General features: G+C 36.4%; 1 protein-coding gene across 2 annotated transcripts in view; it reads right to left on the bottom strand.

Moving 5' to 3' along the window:
* The window catches only part of ADAM10 (ADAM metallopeptidase domain 10), a 136,338-nt gene that overhangs the window by 7,881 nt on the left and 109,982 nt on the right, over positions 1-18,475 (bottom strand). For both annotated transcript variants that reach the window (XM_078448652.2, XM_078448653.2), the window contains exons 10-14: positions 15,060-15,243; positions 10,163-10,313; positions 9,163-9,346; positions 8,341-8,449; positions 7,322-7,542 (exon numbers count right to left, since the gene is read on the bottom strand). In XM_078448652.2, the coding sequence (XP_078304778.1) occupies positions 7,322-7,542; positions 8,341-8,449; positions 9,163-9,346; positions 10,163-10,313; positions 15,060-15,243 (849 nt within the window). The remainder of the gene's footprint in view (positions 1-7,321; positions 7,543-8,340; positions 8,450-9,162; positions 9,347-10,162; positions 10,314-15,059; positions 15,244-18,475) is intronic.

The following is an 18,475-nucleotide window of genomic DNA, read 5'->3' as shown; positions in this document are numbered from 1 at the left end:
ATGTGTGCTTCTTACCCAGTTTAGACATGCTGCCATTGTGGTACACAACCCCTGTGAGCAATACAGGAAGTTTAGCATCCCTGAACCTCATCCATCAAATGCTGGGAGAGCCCTTCAGTTACTCTGACAAATACGGTACATTCTCAAATTCCCTCTGGGAAAGAAGTACCACCCGTAATGTGATCCAGCCCATAAGCAGAAAGGATCAATGGTTTCCTACTACTTTCAGGCTGATGGGCTAATTACAGGAGATGCACATCTATCCCTAATGTTCATTATATTCTCTAACACCATTCCTTCCTTCCAGTCTTCCCTGCTCAAAACCATTTTCCAGGGACACTTGGGTGGCTCAGGTGGTTGTATCTGACTCTTGATTTTGGCTCAGGTCATGATATCACAGTTTGTGGATTCGAGCCCTGCATCACGCTCTGCACTACAGTGCAGAACCTGCTTGGGTTTCTCTCTCTGTCTGTCTCTTTCTACCCCTCCCCCACTTGCACATGCTCTCTTTCAAAATAAATAAATAAACTTAAAAAAACATCTTCCACAGGGTCATCAGTGTTACAACTACCTAAAATATGGAATTGACTATGCCATTCCTCTATGTAAAACCCTTTTTCAAAAGCTTCATACCAAGGATCTCCAAGACCATTAAGTGGGAAAGAGAAAAAAAACAGAAACAAAAAAAGCCTTTGAGCACAATAAAGTACAGCAAAGTACCTATATGATTCCACTTTTTAAATATATATATGTATATTCTTGTAAAGGTATAGATCCTTTCTGAAGAATACACAAAAAATAATCTTCAGAAGACTAGGCTTCAGGGTAAAAAGATGGCTTATTTTTCAATGTATTACTTTGTCCATTAAAAAAAAGGTTGGGGTGCCTGGGTGGCTCAGTCAGTTAAGTGTCTGACTCTAGATCTCGGCTCAGATCTTGAGTTCATGGTCATGAATTCAAGCCCCACATTAGGAGTGAAGCCTACTCAAAATAAGTAAATAAAATTTTTTAAAAAAGGATAACCACACTTTCAAAAGGAAAAAATGTAAAAAACAAAAACCTCTTTTATTAAAAAAAATTCATACTTATGTGACTTTTTAGGTGCTCCCTATCCATAAAACATCCATCTGTATCCTCTATTTCTACTGGCCCTTAAGAATTTAGTTTTGGCATCACCTCCTTAATAAAGAGTCTTCCCTAAATAGGGTCCTATTTTCTGTGAAAACATCAGGCAGAAATGAAAACATGTTTCTATGTATTTGTCACTCTAATTCAAACTTGGCTACTAGCTCCCTGAATTTATATCCTACAAACTCAGTACCTATCCCATAAAAAAAGTACCTATTAGACTAGTTATTACAGGTGAGTCATTATTCCAAATACTGACTTTTTGAAACACTTCTAAACAGCTCATTTATTATTTATAGATTGTCCATACAAATAATGCGACAAGGCTCTTATAACGGAGACTGGATGTAAAAAATGGTAGTTTTGATACCTCTGGTACTAGTTTTTCAGCATCTAAAAAGTCTCAAATACAGATGCAAGTAGTATGACAGTAACAGAAGCAGGTAACAAAGAAAGCTTGGATTTAATAATGGTTATAACTGTAGAAAACAAAAGTCAAGAGGACCTAGTTCCAGTTGAGATCAATAGACATTTACTAAAACATGGCACCCAGGTCCTTAAGAACTTCCAGGTCCTTTTAGCAGTGTTCTTGGACTTCCTCCAAGTTTTTCTAGGTAACTACACATCTCAAAAGCCCAAAGCTTGAGATGTTTTAGTAACAATGCCAGCAGCTCTTCAGCTCAGTGTGTGAGGAAATGAAACATCACAGTGGTGAGTAGATAGCAAGAAAAACTAAACAATGGTGTATTTGAGAGTGTAGTAAATATGGCCACCTTTGGTAGAGGGTACTTTTTAATACTCCCTTTAAAAGGGGGAGCCCTAATACTCCCTAAAATGGGGGAGCCTGACTGACTCAGTTGGTTGAGCTCACAGTTTGTGAGTTTTATATATAAAAAAGAAAATTATAAAATCAGGGGGAAAGAATACCAAGAATACCAAACCAGGCTAATAAACGCAAAATATGTGTTTCATCTGTAAGGAAAGATCACAATGTGTCCACCTGGTAGAATCTGAAAGAAAGGAGAGCCAACATTTACTCAACAAACATTTAATGAGTGTAAATTATGCACCAAGCTCATCTTTCATAGATACAAGGGTGCTAAGTGAAACTTAAAGAAGAGAAGATAACCAAAAGGTTAAAACAAAGCCTTGAAGTTACCAAGCACTAAATCAAGTCTGAGAAAATAATTCTACATAGGACACAGACAGATGTTATTCAACACAGTCATTTATATGGCAAAAAGAACACAAAGTAGAAAAAAATAAGTAAAAACTACAAAATAAAAGGTCAAAATTTACTAGTCTAATTGATTACATACTAATTTGACTTTTTTTTTTATTTAATAACCTAAATAAACAAAACAGACCTATAGGATTATAAAATGATAAAACAGGTATCTCCCCCCCAACCCAAAAGAAAACTGTAAGGGGGAAGGGGTAAGACATACACTCAAGTCTCTTCAGACATAAGACAGTCTTTACTGTTTTTAAACATCTCCAGAAAAAGTCAACCATACAATCATTTCAGCGAATGTTTCAGCATTTGATGACTCACTCTTCGCAAATGCACTCTAGACTTCCTGGGGATCACAAAACCTTGTCAGGCCCACTGCTCCTTGTGCTGATCCTGGTTTTGCCATCCTACAGAGGAAGAAAGCTTCCCTTCTCTCCTTCAGAATATACTGTTGTCTAGACTTTGCCTAAATGTTCTTCTATCCTTCAACTACCCCCCCGCCCCCCGCCCCGCCAGCCACCACCCCTCCAGCCATGTGCCACCCCTCACACCAATCTGCCGAGCTGAAAGCAACTGGCTTCTAATCCCTTAGTTACTTTAAGTGCAGCCTAGGCCAGCAGGATAAAATACCACTGAGAGAAACCTGAAGATATTATAGCTTCAGAGTGAAGATAATATGCACAATTTTTATTCTTTTCCATATAAATTGACATTTAAGAAATCTGCTTCATGCATCCAACAAATGTATACTGAATCCTTACCATATGCTAAGCCTTGTGACAACACTGCATCTTTGTTGTTCAAGTTTCACAAGTGATAGCTATGTAGCCTATTCCACTAGGCAATGAAGACCTTAGAGGTCCAGATCCACCCTCCATTTCAACAGATGAGGATGACAAGGTAGAAAATCTCTATTATAAGCCTTTCAAAAAGGAGTACTAACACTGCAGAGACTGAAAAAAATGGTTCCCACACTTTAGCATGCACCATCATCACCTGTTGACTCAGTGGATCCGGGGTAAGGTCTGATAATCTGCAGTTCTGTCAAGTTCCCAGATGTTGATGCTGCTGGTCAGCATTTTGAGATCCACTGCTCCAGATTAGGGGTTGGCAAACATTTCCTCTAAAAGGCCAGATAAATATTTTAAATTTGAGAAGCCAGTCTCTGTTGCAACTACTCGAAGTGCAAAAGCAGCCACAGACAATGTATAAGTGAATGGGTGTGGCCGTGTTCTAATAAATCATTATTTATGGACACTGAAATTTGAATTTCATATCATTTTCAATGGAATATTTCAATAATATCTTTTCATTTTTTCAACTACTTAAAAATGTGAAACCATTCTTAGCTTGTGAGGTATACAAAAGCAGGCAGTGGGCTAGATTTGGCTAATGAAACATAGTTTGCCAACCCCTGGTTTCTAGATCAATGGTTGGTGCTCAATCCTGGCTCTTCACCAGAAATAGCTCAGAAGCTTTTAAAAGACCCAGATACTTAAGCCCCATCCTGTGAGATTCTGAATTAGTCTAAGCCCTAAGTAATGAACAACCAGGAATAAGAATTACTGATCTTGACCACTATTCTTCCAAGTGACTTCTATTGATATTTAGGGTTTAATAAGCCTTATGAATGAATAAAGGTTTCTTGGGTCAGCTAAGTTTGAAAAATGAAATTTAAAGACTTTTTACTGTAAGACTTCCCATGATATTATCATAAATATCTAAGAGGATACTACAGTATGCAATATTTTCCAGATTCATTGGACCATCAAATCCATGGATGTAGAATTCTATGAAGCACTTGGGAAACACTGGCCTAAATCTTTCATAAAGAATAACAGATACTTAATATGCAGGTTCATAAAGCTACAGCAAAATCTGAGAGCAGAAATTAATTTAAAAATGAGAAATACAGGGGCGCCTGGGTGGCTCAGTCGGTTGAGTATCCGACTTTGGCTCAGGTCATGATCTCGTGGTTTGTGAGTTTAAGCCCTGCGTTGAGCTCTGTGCTGACAGCTCAGACCCTGGAGCCTGCTTCAGATTCTGTGTCTCACTCTCTCTCTGCCCCTCCCCTGTTCTGTGTCTCTCTCAAAAATAAATAAAACATTAAAAAAAGAGAGAGAAATACAACTGATTCTTTTTTTTTTTCTTAATTTTTTTAATGTTTATTTATTTTTGAGAGACAGAGAGACAGACATAGTGTGAGCAGGGAAGGAGCAAAGAGAGAGGGAGAAACAGAAACAGAAGCAGGCTCCAGGCTCTGAGCTGTGAGCACAGAGCCCGATGCAGGGCTCGAACCCACAAACCGTAAGATAATGACCTGAGCTGAAGTTGAACGTTTAAAAGTGACTGAGCCACCCAGGGGCCCCCGAAATAACAACCAATTCTTATCAGAATAATAACAAAAAAGAAGAACTTCTGGTGCACCTGGGTGGCTGAGTTGGTTGAGAGTCTGACTCTTGATTTTGGCTCAGGTCATGATCTCATGGTTGGGAGATCGAGCCTTTCGTCAGGCTCCATGCTGAGTGAGGAGCCTGCTTAAGATTCTCTCTCTCTCGATTTTAAAAAACAACCTAAAATTGCCTGATTAAACAGTTTCACAAGACAAGAAAAGACTTCAATTTATCGTAACAAGCATTTCACTAAATCCTCAAATCTAAATATGAAAAAAGCTTTTTTTTTTTTTAAGTTTTTAATTTTGAGAGAGAGAAAGAGAGAGGATGTACAACCTGGGGAAGGGCAGAGAGAGAGACAGAAAGAGACAGAGAGAGAGAGAGAGAGAGAGAGAGAGAGAGAGAGAGAGAATCCCAAGTAGGCTCTGTGTTGTCAGTACAGAGCCCAACACAGGGCTTAATCTCACGAACCATGAGATCATGACCTGAGCCAAAATCAAGAGTCAGACGGGCACTCACCTGACTGAGCCACCCAAGTGCCCCTAAATATGAAAAAAAGGTTTTAAAAATACTTTTGAGAGATCACTTCCATCAAACATTTTTAAAATAGGAATGAATGAGCTTTTGAAATGCTAAATAAAATGAGTCAAAATTGAGATAATGGAGGAAAGTAAAAAAGTATTATTTTTAGATATGATTCACTACCTGGAAAACCTAAAATACCTGGTACAACATATACTCAGTAGAACATAACTCTGAGATCTCCATTATCCGATTACTTTTTAAAATACATTGTCCTCTACAGTAGACAAGTATACCACATCTCAACTTGTTCTTATTAGAGATAATCAAGGGGGGGGGGGGGGGAAGAAGTGGATCCAAATTGAAAAGAGGGAAGTAAAGAGCTAAGAAAGGCAAGCTACTTGAAGTCACAGAACTGACAAATGCCAGAGGATGATACGAATCCTTGCATAGTTCCCAAGCCTGCACTCTCCATTTTGCCACAATGCCAAAGGCAACATTAGCTTAATGGATATTTTTTGAACACTTATTATGCACAAAGCACAGGAATACAAAAATGAGTAACATATCATGTTTTAAAGAGACCTAAGTTAAATAAATTGACCCATTTTTTGGTTTAAAACCTAGGTCTCCTAAGGAGTGCCTGGCTGGCTCAGTCAGTAGAGTATGCAACACTTCATCTTGGGGTAGTGAATTCAAGCCCCACATTGGGCATGAGGCTTAATTAAAAAAAAAAAAAAAAAAAAGTAAAGTATTCTCTAAAAATAGATAAAACCTAGGCTTCCTAAATTCAGATTCAGTGATTCTCCTACCTTATAACGCCTATACGTCTAAAAATTGTATATTCTAACACACAAAGTATAGTATTATTCTTCCTGTGTATAATAAATGCCATTTTAATGTTAGAGATAATTCCAAAGTTTTTATTACAAATGTTATTACAAGAGTACCAAAAAGGATCACAACCCACAAATGACTTTCGTGTGTGTGTTTACTTTTAAGGCATCCTCAGTGCTGCATGCACACAAAAAATGTAAGAAAACAATTTGGGAATGGGGGAAGGGAGAAGAGGCTGAGTTCTAAGTCAATTTCCAAACCAAACTCCTTCAATTCAGATATATATATATATATATATATATATATATATATATATATATATACACACACACACACACGTTTATATATATACATGTTTATATATATACATGTTTATATATATACATGTTTATATATATACATGTTTATATATATATATAAATATATACTATAGTAGAAAATACACAAGTGATATATGAGTCAAAATTTACTGATATTTTAATGTAATCACTTAGAAATGTGAATATTCAAGTGACTTTAGACAGTCATTCTCAGCAGTCTTTTAAGAAAATTTCAGGTAATTCAACATCTGTACAGCTTGGAGAAATGTGGGCTTAAAAATAATAAAGTTCAGTGGATTTATGCTAGATGAACATCTATATTCATTAACAAATCTGCAAAAGGCTCGGTATCACATCTTAACTGTTCAACATTTCTGATCACTGACAAGATAAAGACCAAGAAATTATACTGAAACAGCAAAAAAAACCTTCAGAAAATCACCAATTTCCCTTTCATTTCTCCCATTCCATAAAGTAGAAGCCAAAGCTGGCTATCCGTCCTTCTGAGACAAGGGAGAAATATAAAAAGCAAGCAAGGCTTTCCAAAACAACTTGAGAAAAAAATCCCATGAAAATGCCCTAATAATACAGACCAAAGGGAGAAGTAACCCATTCAGGAGAAGAACCAGGGAGCAGAGTAAAATAGAAGGACTCTCATCATCTACCAATTAATCTACAAACAGTATACATGTAGAGATTCTAATCACTTTAAAAGAAAATAATACATGGGGATATTTGAACTTTAAAAATCATTCTTTGGATAAAGTGATTCTGGTATAAACAGGAGAGAAGTGATTTTCTCAAAACATTGGTGACCTCTGGCCAAGTAAAATGATGATAAAACCATTTTAAGATAAGGTTTCTTTACAAATAAAAACTATACTTACCACAATCCATTCAGCAATGTTTTCATAGAGCTCTGGACTAAAAATTGCTTTTTTAAGCCTAGCTAGAGGGCCATCAGCATCTACTAATCTGCATCGCATGAAAACATCACAGTAGCCTCTAAAATCATTGCAGGGGGATCCAGGTTGCAAGGTGATGGTTCGACCAAGGAAGTGCTTGCTCCACTGCAGAGACCCTGTACTGGCACAAGTTGATGGATCCACTGGAAAAGAAGTGCCAAATATAAGTTGAAGGTCAGATTTCCTACCAGGCTAGCTGGGGAGAGAGGGAGGAAAGGAAAAAACTGCCTAAAATCATTACCATGACATGTTATATAGACTTTCATTAGTTAGGCTAGATAACATCACAGGTAATTCGCCTTAAGTATACAACATAGGGGTGCGCGGGTGGCTCAGTCGGCTGAGCGTCCGACTTTGGCTCAGGTTATGATGTCACAGTTCGTGAGTTCGAGTCCAGCATCGGGCTCTCTGCTGTCAGCAAAGGGCCCACTTCTGATCCTCTGTTCGCCTCCCTCTTTGCCCCTTCCCCGCTGGTTCTCTTTCTAGCTCAAAATAAATAAATAAACTTTAAAAAATACATATATAAACAAATAGCCAGCAACTCTTGACTTAGTACCTACCATGGCTTTAAAACCCTCTAACAGTTTTTATACTAATTATTGCCCTAAAGCTGGAAGGTTTTTGTCTAGCCTATCGTTTTTAAAACACTGTAGGGACGATAATACTAGAAATACAATGCTGCGCTACACTTGAAAATTTCCACGGAGGATTGGTTTAGGTGGAAATTATCTGTCCAAACTGGATATCAAACTTTAATCCTTAAAATTTAGGAGAAAAATGGGGTGCCTGGCTGGCTCAGTCAGTAGAGCAAATGACCCTTGATTTTGGGGTCGTGAATTTGAGCCCCACACTGGGGGTAGCGTTTACTTAAAAAAATTTTTTTTTTAGGAAACAATTAGGTTTTGAAACAGATTTTATATTCTTGCATTTTAAAAGCTTACTCTTCTTCATGCAGCAGACATGGCATAATTCCTTATCATCTTTGCCATCAGAACTGGCACAGGTACACTCCTCCAAGCCATACTTCTCACAGATAGAACCTGCACATTGCTGAAAGAAAAATAGAAGACAAATTATTTAATCCCTATACAGTCAAGCCTATAATTCATAGTAATAGACAAATATACACGTCCAATGCTAATATAATTAAATAGAAATAAGAGTGGGGGGGGCAAGCATAGATTAGCATCAGAAACGGATCACATAAACACATCTGAAAAAGAGGTAAGTGCAAAAAATACAGGAAATCTTTCAAAGAAATGGCAACTTAAAAAAATCTAAACAAAACAAAAACAGAGACGAGATTAGATGAGCATCAATTTTACATTGATTATTGCTCCTTTGTAAGAAGAGAAAAATGAAATTTTCCTCATGTACAGGAAAGTGATTATTTAGCCAAGAAAGCTTTAAACACTTCACAGAGAAAATGACCAGAAGAGTTCTTTTATATGGGCTGTTAAAAACTAATTTATAAAGCTCAAAAGCAATACAAAGTCATGTGCCTAGTCATACAACTACTTTTCTCTAGAGACCATCAAACATATGCAGTGGAAAGACGAAAGGTAAGTCAGTAACTAATTGAATGCCACCAGGCACTTATGCCACATGATACATTCATGGCTTTATGGGGAAACAGACAGGGCTCTTATTGAAACAGGGACTGGGATTAATGGCTGTAACTCTGCAGCTTTAAATAACAAACAATTATTCTGAAAAAGGAGGTTTTATAAAACTAAATAAAAGCTTATAAATCAAATGCTTACCCCATTAATGCACACTTGTGTATGCCTATTACAGTCCGTAAAGTTTGGTTTAGGATCAGAGGCTGGGCACAGAGCTGTGATGCCATTACATATTCCTTCTTTTGCACAGTCTGAATCATCCCGACACTTCTCAGTTTTTGATTTGAATGCACACTGTGCTGTACAACAGGGACCTTGACTTGGGCTAGAATTAACATTGAAGTGTTTAAAGAAAATGACTAGGATATTTCCTATATACATAGATATGGTCCTAATTTTTAAATCGTCAATCTCATCTTTTAAAGGTTAAGTAGGTTACTGGTATAAAACTTCAAATTTTGGACTAAGAGGCTGCTAAATTTCAACATTTATAAGTGTAAATAAAAAAATGACTGTCTTATTTTTACAATCAATGCATACTATATTCAACAGTCTTACTCTACTTGTCTCTAGTGAAATGCTACAATAGGAAATGGATTTAATATTAGGTGAGTTATCAGTGTTTTTCATAGCACATCATACATTGGTCAATTCATCAATTTTTCTCACATTTATATGCTAAAATCAAACTAGGTACACAGACCAACCATTTAAAAAGTCTTGCACAAACAACATTCTATAGCTTATATCTATCACTACCAAAGCAAGTTTGACAAGTAAAATAATCATATGACACTAATGACAAGAATCTATGAAATGCTCATTTTCCTAAATATTTAAAGTTAAGATTCTAAACATACAGATGACAGTCACATTTTTAAGTTAGGAACTAAACAGTGTGTATTCTACTGAGCATCCCTGCATGTCTTTAACACCCACCACACAAGTTACAATTACAAGCAGCTCCATCTGCCAACCACAGCGCACTTACCAATTCTACTCTGGAAAAATAAATAAAACGAAAGCAAATAAAGACAAAGTTTCAAAACCATATGCATCTCTTAATGTCAGTTTTAAATCAGTCCTAAGTGCCTTCAGATGACTGACAGGAGCACGAGCACTACCAGAACCGGCAAGGTACCTGCACTGCTTCCCAGGCTTCAGCTTGCATTTCTTCCCCTCTGGCTGGTTTGCATCATAGCAGCACTCGTCCTTACACTGGTCACTGTAGCCACAGTCACATTCTTCACCTTGCTCTACCATCCCGTTTCCACAAATAGGCTGGCCAGATTCTGAAGACAACAAATAAAACAAAGTAAGCACTGTATGCACATGTTAATTTGATTTAAAATCCACAGGGGCGCCTGGGTGGCTCAGTCGGTTAAGCGTTCGACTTCAGCTCAGGTCATGATCTCTCGGTCTGTGAGTTCGAGCCCCGCGTCAGGCTCTGGGCTGATGGCTCAGAGCCTGGAGCCTGCTTCCGATTCTCTGTCTCCCTCTCTCTCTGCCCCTGCCCCATTCATGCTCTGTCTCTCTCTGTCTCAAAAATAAATAAAAACATTAAAAAAAATTCAAAAATTAAAATAAAAAAAATAAAATCCACAAACTCTTCAGAGCCTCATTACAAAGGCAGAAGGGATACTTGATGAATACAAAAAGTAGAAAAAGCCAGGAATCTAGAAATTAGGACATGTAAATTCCATTCTCACAGTGGCTCAGTCACTAACTAGCAATGTAGCCTTGGGCAAGTCACTTCCTTTTTGTGGGACCTCAGTTTCTAACAGTAAAACGATTTGACATTATGGTCCCCCTGGTCCCCTCAAAGGTTCCTTCTGGGAATGGTAATATTCTATTTAGGCCATGCCACATTCAACTTTACTAAACAAAGACTGCACTATTTACATATTGTGTAATTCACACACAAATATGAATTAAGTTAGTGCTTTATCACCCAGAAAAAATTAAACCTTTTGTATTAACAAAAAATTTCAAACACACATTAGAAGTAGTAAAGAAATAAATACAATGAACTCCCATGTACCACTTAGCTTAAACAACTATCAACAAAATGCTATAAACAATTCCACCTAACATATTTATTTGTTCTTGTAAATACTCCAGGATGAATCTAAGAGGCATTTTTTGTTTTTGTTTTTTAATCTAACCATAATAGTATCATCACATCTAACAAAATTAACAATATGCTTAATAACATCTAATAGCCAATCCATGTTCAATTTCCTCAACTGTCTTTTTACAATTTGTTTATTTAAACCAAGTTCCACACAAGGCTCCTCAACCCCATACCTACTTTTGGTGGATGGTTGATACGTGTCATACGTTTTTTTAATATATAACAGACTCCCTCTGTTTTTTTTATTTTTACACTATTTACTTGTTAAAGAAATTGGATCATTTTGTCTAATGGAATTTCCCACATTGTGTTTGGCTGACTGTATCCTAGCCAACAAATATTTTTTTTAAGCGTATGTTAATTTTGCTCCTCAGCTAGACCCAAGCTCCTTTAGGGAAGAACCACATATTATTTATATCTTTTGTATTCCCACAGAGCCTAGCCATAATGGATCAAATCTTGGCTCATTAAAGTTAGACAGTCTGGTCTAAACACGGTGAATAATTTTAGAAAAAATTTTAGGGTCTTTTAAAGTTCTTTAATTTCGTCAATGGGGCTTAAAATCGAAAGAGGAATGTTGCTATTTTAAGTTCATAAAATCACAGAACTTTAGCATCTGTAGGGAAATGATAAAAATCAAATGTCTTCACTTTACTGAAAAGAAAACTAAGTTTCAGAGAGCCTGTGACTTGCTGTAACCACACGCTCCAGTATGGGCAAATAGCAGACCAGACCGAGGATTCTGAGATCTTAAATTTGATGCTCTGCTCTTTCTGATACATCAAATCAATGTGGGAAACAGTTGTAGCACAACTGTTGTAGTTGTAGGCTTCAAATTGAGAACTGAGTAAACAGAAGGGAACACATCTTAAACACAAGGCATATCTGAATCCAAACTATTCTAGAAAGACTAGCTTTGTATTTGGAAAGTGCATTCTTATCCTTAACCACATCAAATATTAAAGGAAATCTTAGAGCTAACTGAAGTTCTATCCGTCTCTTTCATTTTATACCACCTCTTTTGTTCTCTAAAACTAGAAGCATGCACACGGACATATATACCAAGTAAATAAAAATGATTTTTCTAAGGTCTAGTAATAATCATTTCAGAATTCATGTGACATGTAATTCAGGAAAAAAGGAAAAATGATCAAGTTAGAAAACCTCGGATGCAATATTTACTACACATTGGTTTTTACCTCACACAGAAATATTACCTCAAATAAGCTATAACACATAGGGGGGCAAATTTAATTTAATTTAAATGCAAAAATTATAATATATACATATCTCGTTACAATTTAAGAAATTTTCCTACCATAAGACTTATAAAACAATATCTCATTTTTAAAAGACCACTTCAATCAGAAAGTTTATGGTGAAAACCCGGTTTACAAATGAACAATCTCTGCAGCACTTCTACATTAAGAAGTTTTAGAGAAACTACCAGTGATAACAACAATGGTAACATGAGTGTAATTTTAATATGCCCTTTTAAAACAAATAGAAGGCCTTAAAAGAAAAAGCCAATCAAAATAAGTAACAATTGAAATTTGGACCTGACCAAAATTTTATTTTTCTGGGAATGATTCTGGGAAGAGGATAAAATGACAAGCTACAGAATGGGAAAAAATATTTGCAGGTCAATATCTGACAAAGGACTAGTATCTAGGCTGTGTAAAGAAGTCTTAAAACTCGACGCCTAGGTGGCTGAGCTGGTTAAGCTTCTGACTTCAGTTCAGGTCATGATCTCATGGCTTGTGAGTTTGAGCTGTCAGCACAGAGCCCGCTTCAGGTCCTCTGTCTCCCTCTCTCTCGCCCATTCCCCACTGGTGTTCTCTCTCTCTCTCTCTCTCTCTCTCTCTCTCTCTCTCTCACACACACACACACACACAATAAACAAACAAACAAACACACCTAAAAAAAAAAAAAAACTCTTAAAACTCAACAGAAAAAAAACCCAATGAGAAATGGCCACGAAACATGGACACTTCACCAAAGAAGATATACAGATGGCAAATAAAGACATGAAAAGATGATCAACATTTTTACTCACCAGAAAAATACAAATACAAAAACCACAACACAATATCACTGTACTATCAGAATGGATAAAATAAAAACAGTAAAAATGCCAAAAGCTGGCAAAGATACAGAGAGATCAGATCACTTATACATTGCTGACAGGAACCTAAACTAATACGTCCACGCTGGAAAACACTTTGAGAGTTCTGCATAAATAAGAGCAAACAATTACTATTTGATCCATTAACTGGATTTGGGGGCATTTATCCCAGAGAAATTAAACCTTTATGTTCACATAAAAAACCTGCACATAAATGTTTATAGCTGCTTTCTGCATAATAGCCAGAAACTGAAGACAGCCCGGACAGCCTTTAACAGGTGAGTGGTTTAGACAAACTGTGGAGCATCCATACCATTGAACACTACTCAGCAATGAAGACAAACTCCTGATACAGATAACAATTTGAATGCATCTTCAGGGAATTATGCTGAGTGAGAAAAAGCCAATCTCAAAAGGTTTACATATTATGTGATTCTATTTATATAACATTTTTGCAGTGACAAAATTTTAGAAATGGAGAATAGTGAGGGAATTAGCAGGACGGAGGGAGGTGTGTCTGCCCTCAGGTAACTTACATCTTGTCAAACAGGACAGGAACCCAAACACACGTAATACAAGGTAGTATATTTAGAATACATTAAATGCCACAAGAGAAGCATAGCAGGTGAATGGACACACAAAATGTGGTATATCCACGTAACGGAATATTATTCAGCCATAAAAAGAATGGCATTCTGATACATGCTACAACTTGAATGAATGCTAAGTGACATAAGCCAGATATGGAAGGTCAAATATTGTCTGATCCCACCTACATGAGGTACCTAGAAATGGCAAATTCAGAGACAGAAAATAGATTAGAAGTTACCAAGAGTTAGGGAGAGAGGGAAGCAGGAATTACTGCTTAGCGATTGCACAATTTCTATTTGGAGGGATGAAAAAGTTTGGAAATAAATAGTGATGATGGTAGCACATCACTGTGAATGTACTTAATGCCACTGAATTATAACTTAAAATTAGTTTAGATACACATTTTGTGTATTTTTTATTTCTATTTATTTTATTTGTATCATACATGTTTTATACCTTTTTTTCTTTACCATTAGAAAACAAGAATTTCATGGCAGCTTTATTCATATTGTCCAAACCTGAAGAGCCCAGGTGTTCATCAATAGAAGAGTGGATGAGTGAAGTGTGATATATTCATACAATGCAATACTAAGCAATAAAATAGAACAAAACACTAATGATGAATCTCAAAATATGCTGAATGAAAGCAGCATAAGGTTTTTCTTCCCCCAAAAGGATAAAAACCATATGATTCCACTTATATGAAGTAAAACTAGCAAAATTTCTCTATAGTTAAATAAATCAGAATAATGGTTGCCTATGAGAGTGTCCTGGGGGGAAGAAAATGACCGGGAAGGGAAATGAAAGAACTTTCCGGAGTGACAGAAATATTCTCTATTTTGATAGGTGCTTAGGTTACATAAGTAAATACATTTGTCAAAGCTCATTAAATGGTGGACTTATGGTACAACATTTCACTTATGTTAATTAAAAAGAAAAAAAAAAAGAACCACAAAGAATACTGAACTTTAGTCAATTATACAGGCTGAAGTATTTGGGAGTGAAGTACACTTATGTCTACAATCCACTTTACAACAAAAAACATAGACGGAGGGGATGGATAAGTTAATAAACAGTGACAGAGTAAATACAGCAGAGTTGTAATAGTTATTAAATGCAGATGGTAGGTGCATGGGTGTTTCAAATTTTCTGAATGTTTGAAAATATATGTTGGGAAAATATACATACCAACAAAACAGTTGTTTCTCTTCTTCTCAAGAACTTGGCTTATATTTCTAATACTACAGAGTGAGAATTTATTGTTGTTAAGTTTGTCCCCGGATGTTGCTCTTGCATACATGATGTAATTGCCATTTTCTTTTTGTCCTAAATTCTTAGATTCTCCTGGAGTGCACTCTGTTCCAGAATCATGCTGCCAAACAGAATATAGAGTTACATAAACAGGAAGTAAAATAAGGTTTTCGGGTCATCTGACTGAATGTAATTTTCTCACCAGAAGAACAATGGAAGCTTGTGGACTCTCCTGTAAAAAAAGATCCTACAATTGTTTTAGACTGTGAGAAGGAAAACAATTTGCTCTTTTAGGGGTCCTGTCTTAGAAGGGAAGGAAAAATGAGTGCAGGTCTAGCCACAACAATTTATAGCTCTGTAAATAGGGAGTAGAATGGAGGACAAACCATGATAAAGTCTATCAAAAATAAGCTCACCATGCACCACTATGTTTATTGCAGCATTATCTACAATAGCCAAATTATGGAAGCAACCCAAATGTCCACTGACAGATGAATGGATAAAGATGTTGTACATATATACAACGGAATATTATTTAGCAACAAAAAATGAAATCTTGCCATTTGCAACAACATGGATGAAGCTGGAGAGTATAATGCTAAGTGAAGTAAGTCAGTCAGAGAAAGACAAATACCGTATGAATTCACTCATGTGGAATTTAAGAAACAAAAGAAATGAACAAAGAGAGGAGGGAAAGAGAGAGAAAGTGAGAGACAAACCAAGAAACAGACTCTTAACTACAGAGAACAAACTGATAGTTACCAGAGGGGAGGTGGGCAGGGGGGTGTGGATGGAATAGGTGAAGGGGATTAAGAGTACACTTATCACAATGAACACTGAGTAGTGTATGGAAGTGCTGAATCACTGTATTGTCCACCTGAAACTAATATAACAGTGTATGTTAACTCCACTGGAATTAAAATGAAAAACAATAAAAATGAAAAAAAAAATAAGCTTGCCTACTTTCAAAACTAGTAACAGGAATATAAACTTAAAATGACTATTCTTTAACATATATGACATTCTTTACTATGACTAGTTCAGAGAAGACACAGATGGGGAAAAACAGGAAACAAAAGAGAATGGCATGAGGCTAAGTACATACAAGATAGACATCTAAGAGAGTTGACTTATTAACTAAGTACATAAAAAAAGATAAGCAAATGCTATTTTTAAATGAAAATTAAGAAAAGCTAAGAGGTAAAACTAAAACACTGTTTTCAGAATCAAACAGGACACATACATGTATATGTACACAAAATATTTATGGTGTTGGCAAATATTACTAAAGTATCAGATACATACAGAAAAGTGCAAAGTACCAACTATAGTTCCATGAGTTTTCTCAAAGTAAATATTCTTACGTGACCAGCACTGAGATTAACTAACAGAATACTACCAGATCACAGAAGCTTCCCCCTCCTTCCTTCCTCCCCTAGAGGGTATACATTAAAAAAAAAAAACAACAAACAAACCAGGGCACCTGGGGGGCTCAGTTGGCTAAGCATCGGACTTCAGCTCAGGGCATGATCTCACAGTTCATGAGTTCGAGCCCCGCATTCGGGCTCTGTGCTGACAGCTCAGAGCCTGGAGCCTGCTTTGGATTCTGTGTCTCCCTCTCTCTCTCCCCCTCCCCTACTCCTGTTCTGTCAGTCTGTCTGTCTCAAAACTAAACAAACACTAAAAAACAAACAAACAAACCTCACAATGCTCCTCAAACAACAATGCAGAACTTGTCAGAAAGGGTGAACATATTTGGGTCCTAGAGTAAAGTTCTTCTATTTAATTAAATTGTCATTTGAATACAATTCTACCCTCCAGAAAGAAAGAATGCCCAAGGGCATTCTGTTTCTTCTTGGAGCCCATCTAAATTACTTTCATTTTCTACTCCCTAATCTGAAGCAACTATTTTTTTTAAGATTTACTATTATTATTATTATTATTATTATTATTATTATTATTATTATTTTATGTAAGTCATCTCTACACCCAGGATGGGACTTGAATTTACGATCCCAATATCGTGTTACATGCTCTTCCAACTGAGCCAGCCAGGCAACCCTTGAAGCAACTTAAAAAGCAACTTAAAAATAAGACCTCTACTATCACATTTATTCTTTATGATACCTCCTGCTGTTCTCCTGAACCTACATTCAGCATTTAACAATTCTTTACTGTTCTCCAATATTAGCTTGCTTTATATTTTCATTCTATAGAATTCAATTTGGTTTATGATAATATAGGACACTGGAATTATTCTCAGCATTAGAATTTTAGAAAAAGAAAATAAATCCCAATACTGTATAACTCTTGATATCATCACAAAATATTTTATACATTTCAATTCAATAAATATTAGCATGTGTCCAGTATTCTAGGAGGAACTAAAACAGAATATAAAAATACAAGGATGAGTTAATTAAGCACTATCCCTAGCCCTTGAAGGCCTTACAATCTACTTTAAAGAGATAGCATATTTTGATATCCCTGCCTAGTCTCTTTGTCCCATAAATCCATTACAGGTTAATGAAGGGTGCCTGGCTGGCTCAGTTGGTAGAGTGTATGACTTTTTTTTTTTTTTATAAATTTTTTTTTATTATTATTTATTTATTATTGAGAGACAGAGACAGACAAAGCATGAGCAGGGGAGGGGCCGAGAGACAGGGAGACACAGAATCCGAAGCAGGCTCCAGGCTGTGAACTGTCAGCACAGAGCCCAATGCGGGGCTGGAACTCACAAACCACAAGATCATGACCTGAGCCGAAGTAGGACACTTAACCAACTGAGCCACCCAGGCGCCCCTAGAGTGTGTGACTCTTAATCTTGGGGTCGTGAATCCAAGCCCCACATTGGGCACAGAGCTTGCTTGCTTATTTACTTGCTTATATACATACATACAAACAAACAGGTATCACTAATCAAGTATTACTTAACTAGCCCAAAGGACATTGTAATCGATCATTCTTAATGGCAATGGAAAGAGTAACAGGTTATAAACGAGACTACCAGCTATTTGTATTTGTCATCCTCACAACAGGGGACAAACAAACACACCAATAAGCAAAATATACAACAGAATATACAGGCTATCTTGACCGTACCCCAAAAACTGCTGAGAGTTCAAACAGTTTTACAAAGAAACTCTAATCTTAGTTTGACAAGAAAACGGAAAAACTTTTCTCTGACTATAAAAACAATACATACTCTTTTAGAAAATTTAGAAAATATAGATTAAAATTTTCAATCATAATCAACCAACCATAATAACTACTATTAACAGTTCGGTCCACAGTATTTCTGACCTGACTTGTACCTAGTCATACCATATTTTAATGCAAAATTTGAACTATAC

The sequence above is a fragment of the Panthera onca genome, chromosome B3 (assembly GCF_046562875.1).
Source record: "Panthera onca isolate mPanOnc1 chromosome B3, mPanOnc1 haplotype 2, whole genome shotgun sequence".
NCBI classification, from domain to species: domain Eukaryota; kingdom Metazoa; phylum Chordata; class Mammalia; order Carnivora; family Felidae; genus Panthera; species Panthera onca.
The sequence above is the reverse complement of the archived record's forward strand: the minus strand, read 5'-3'. Positions and strand labels throughout refer to the sequence as shown.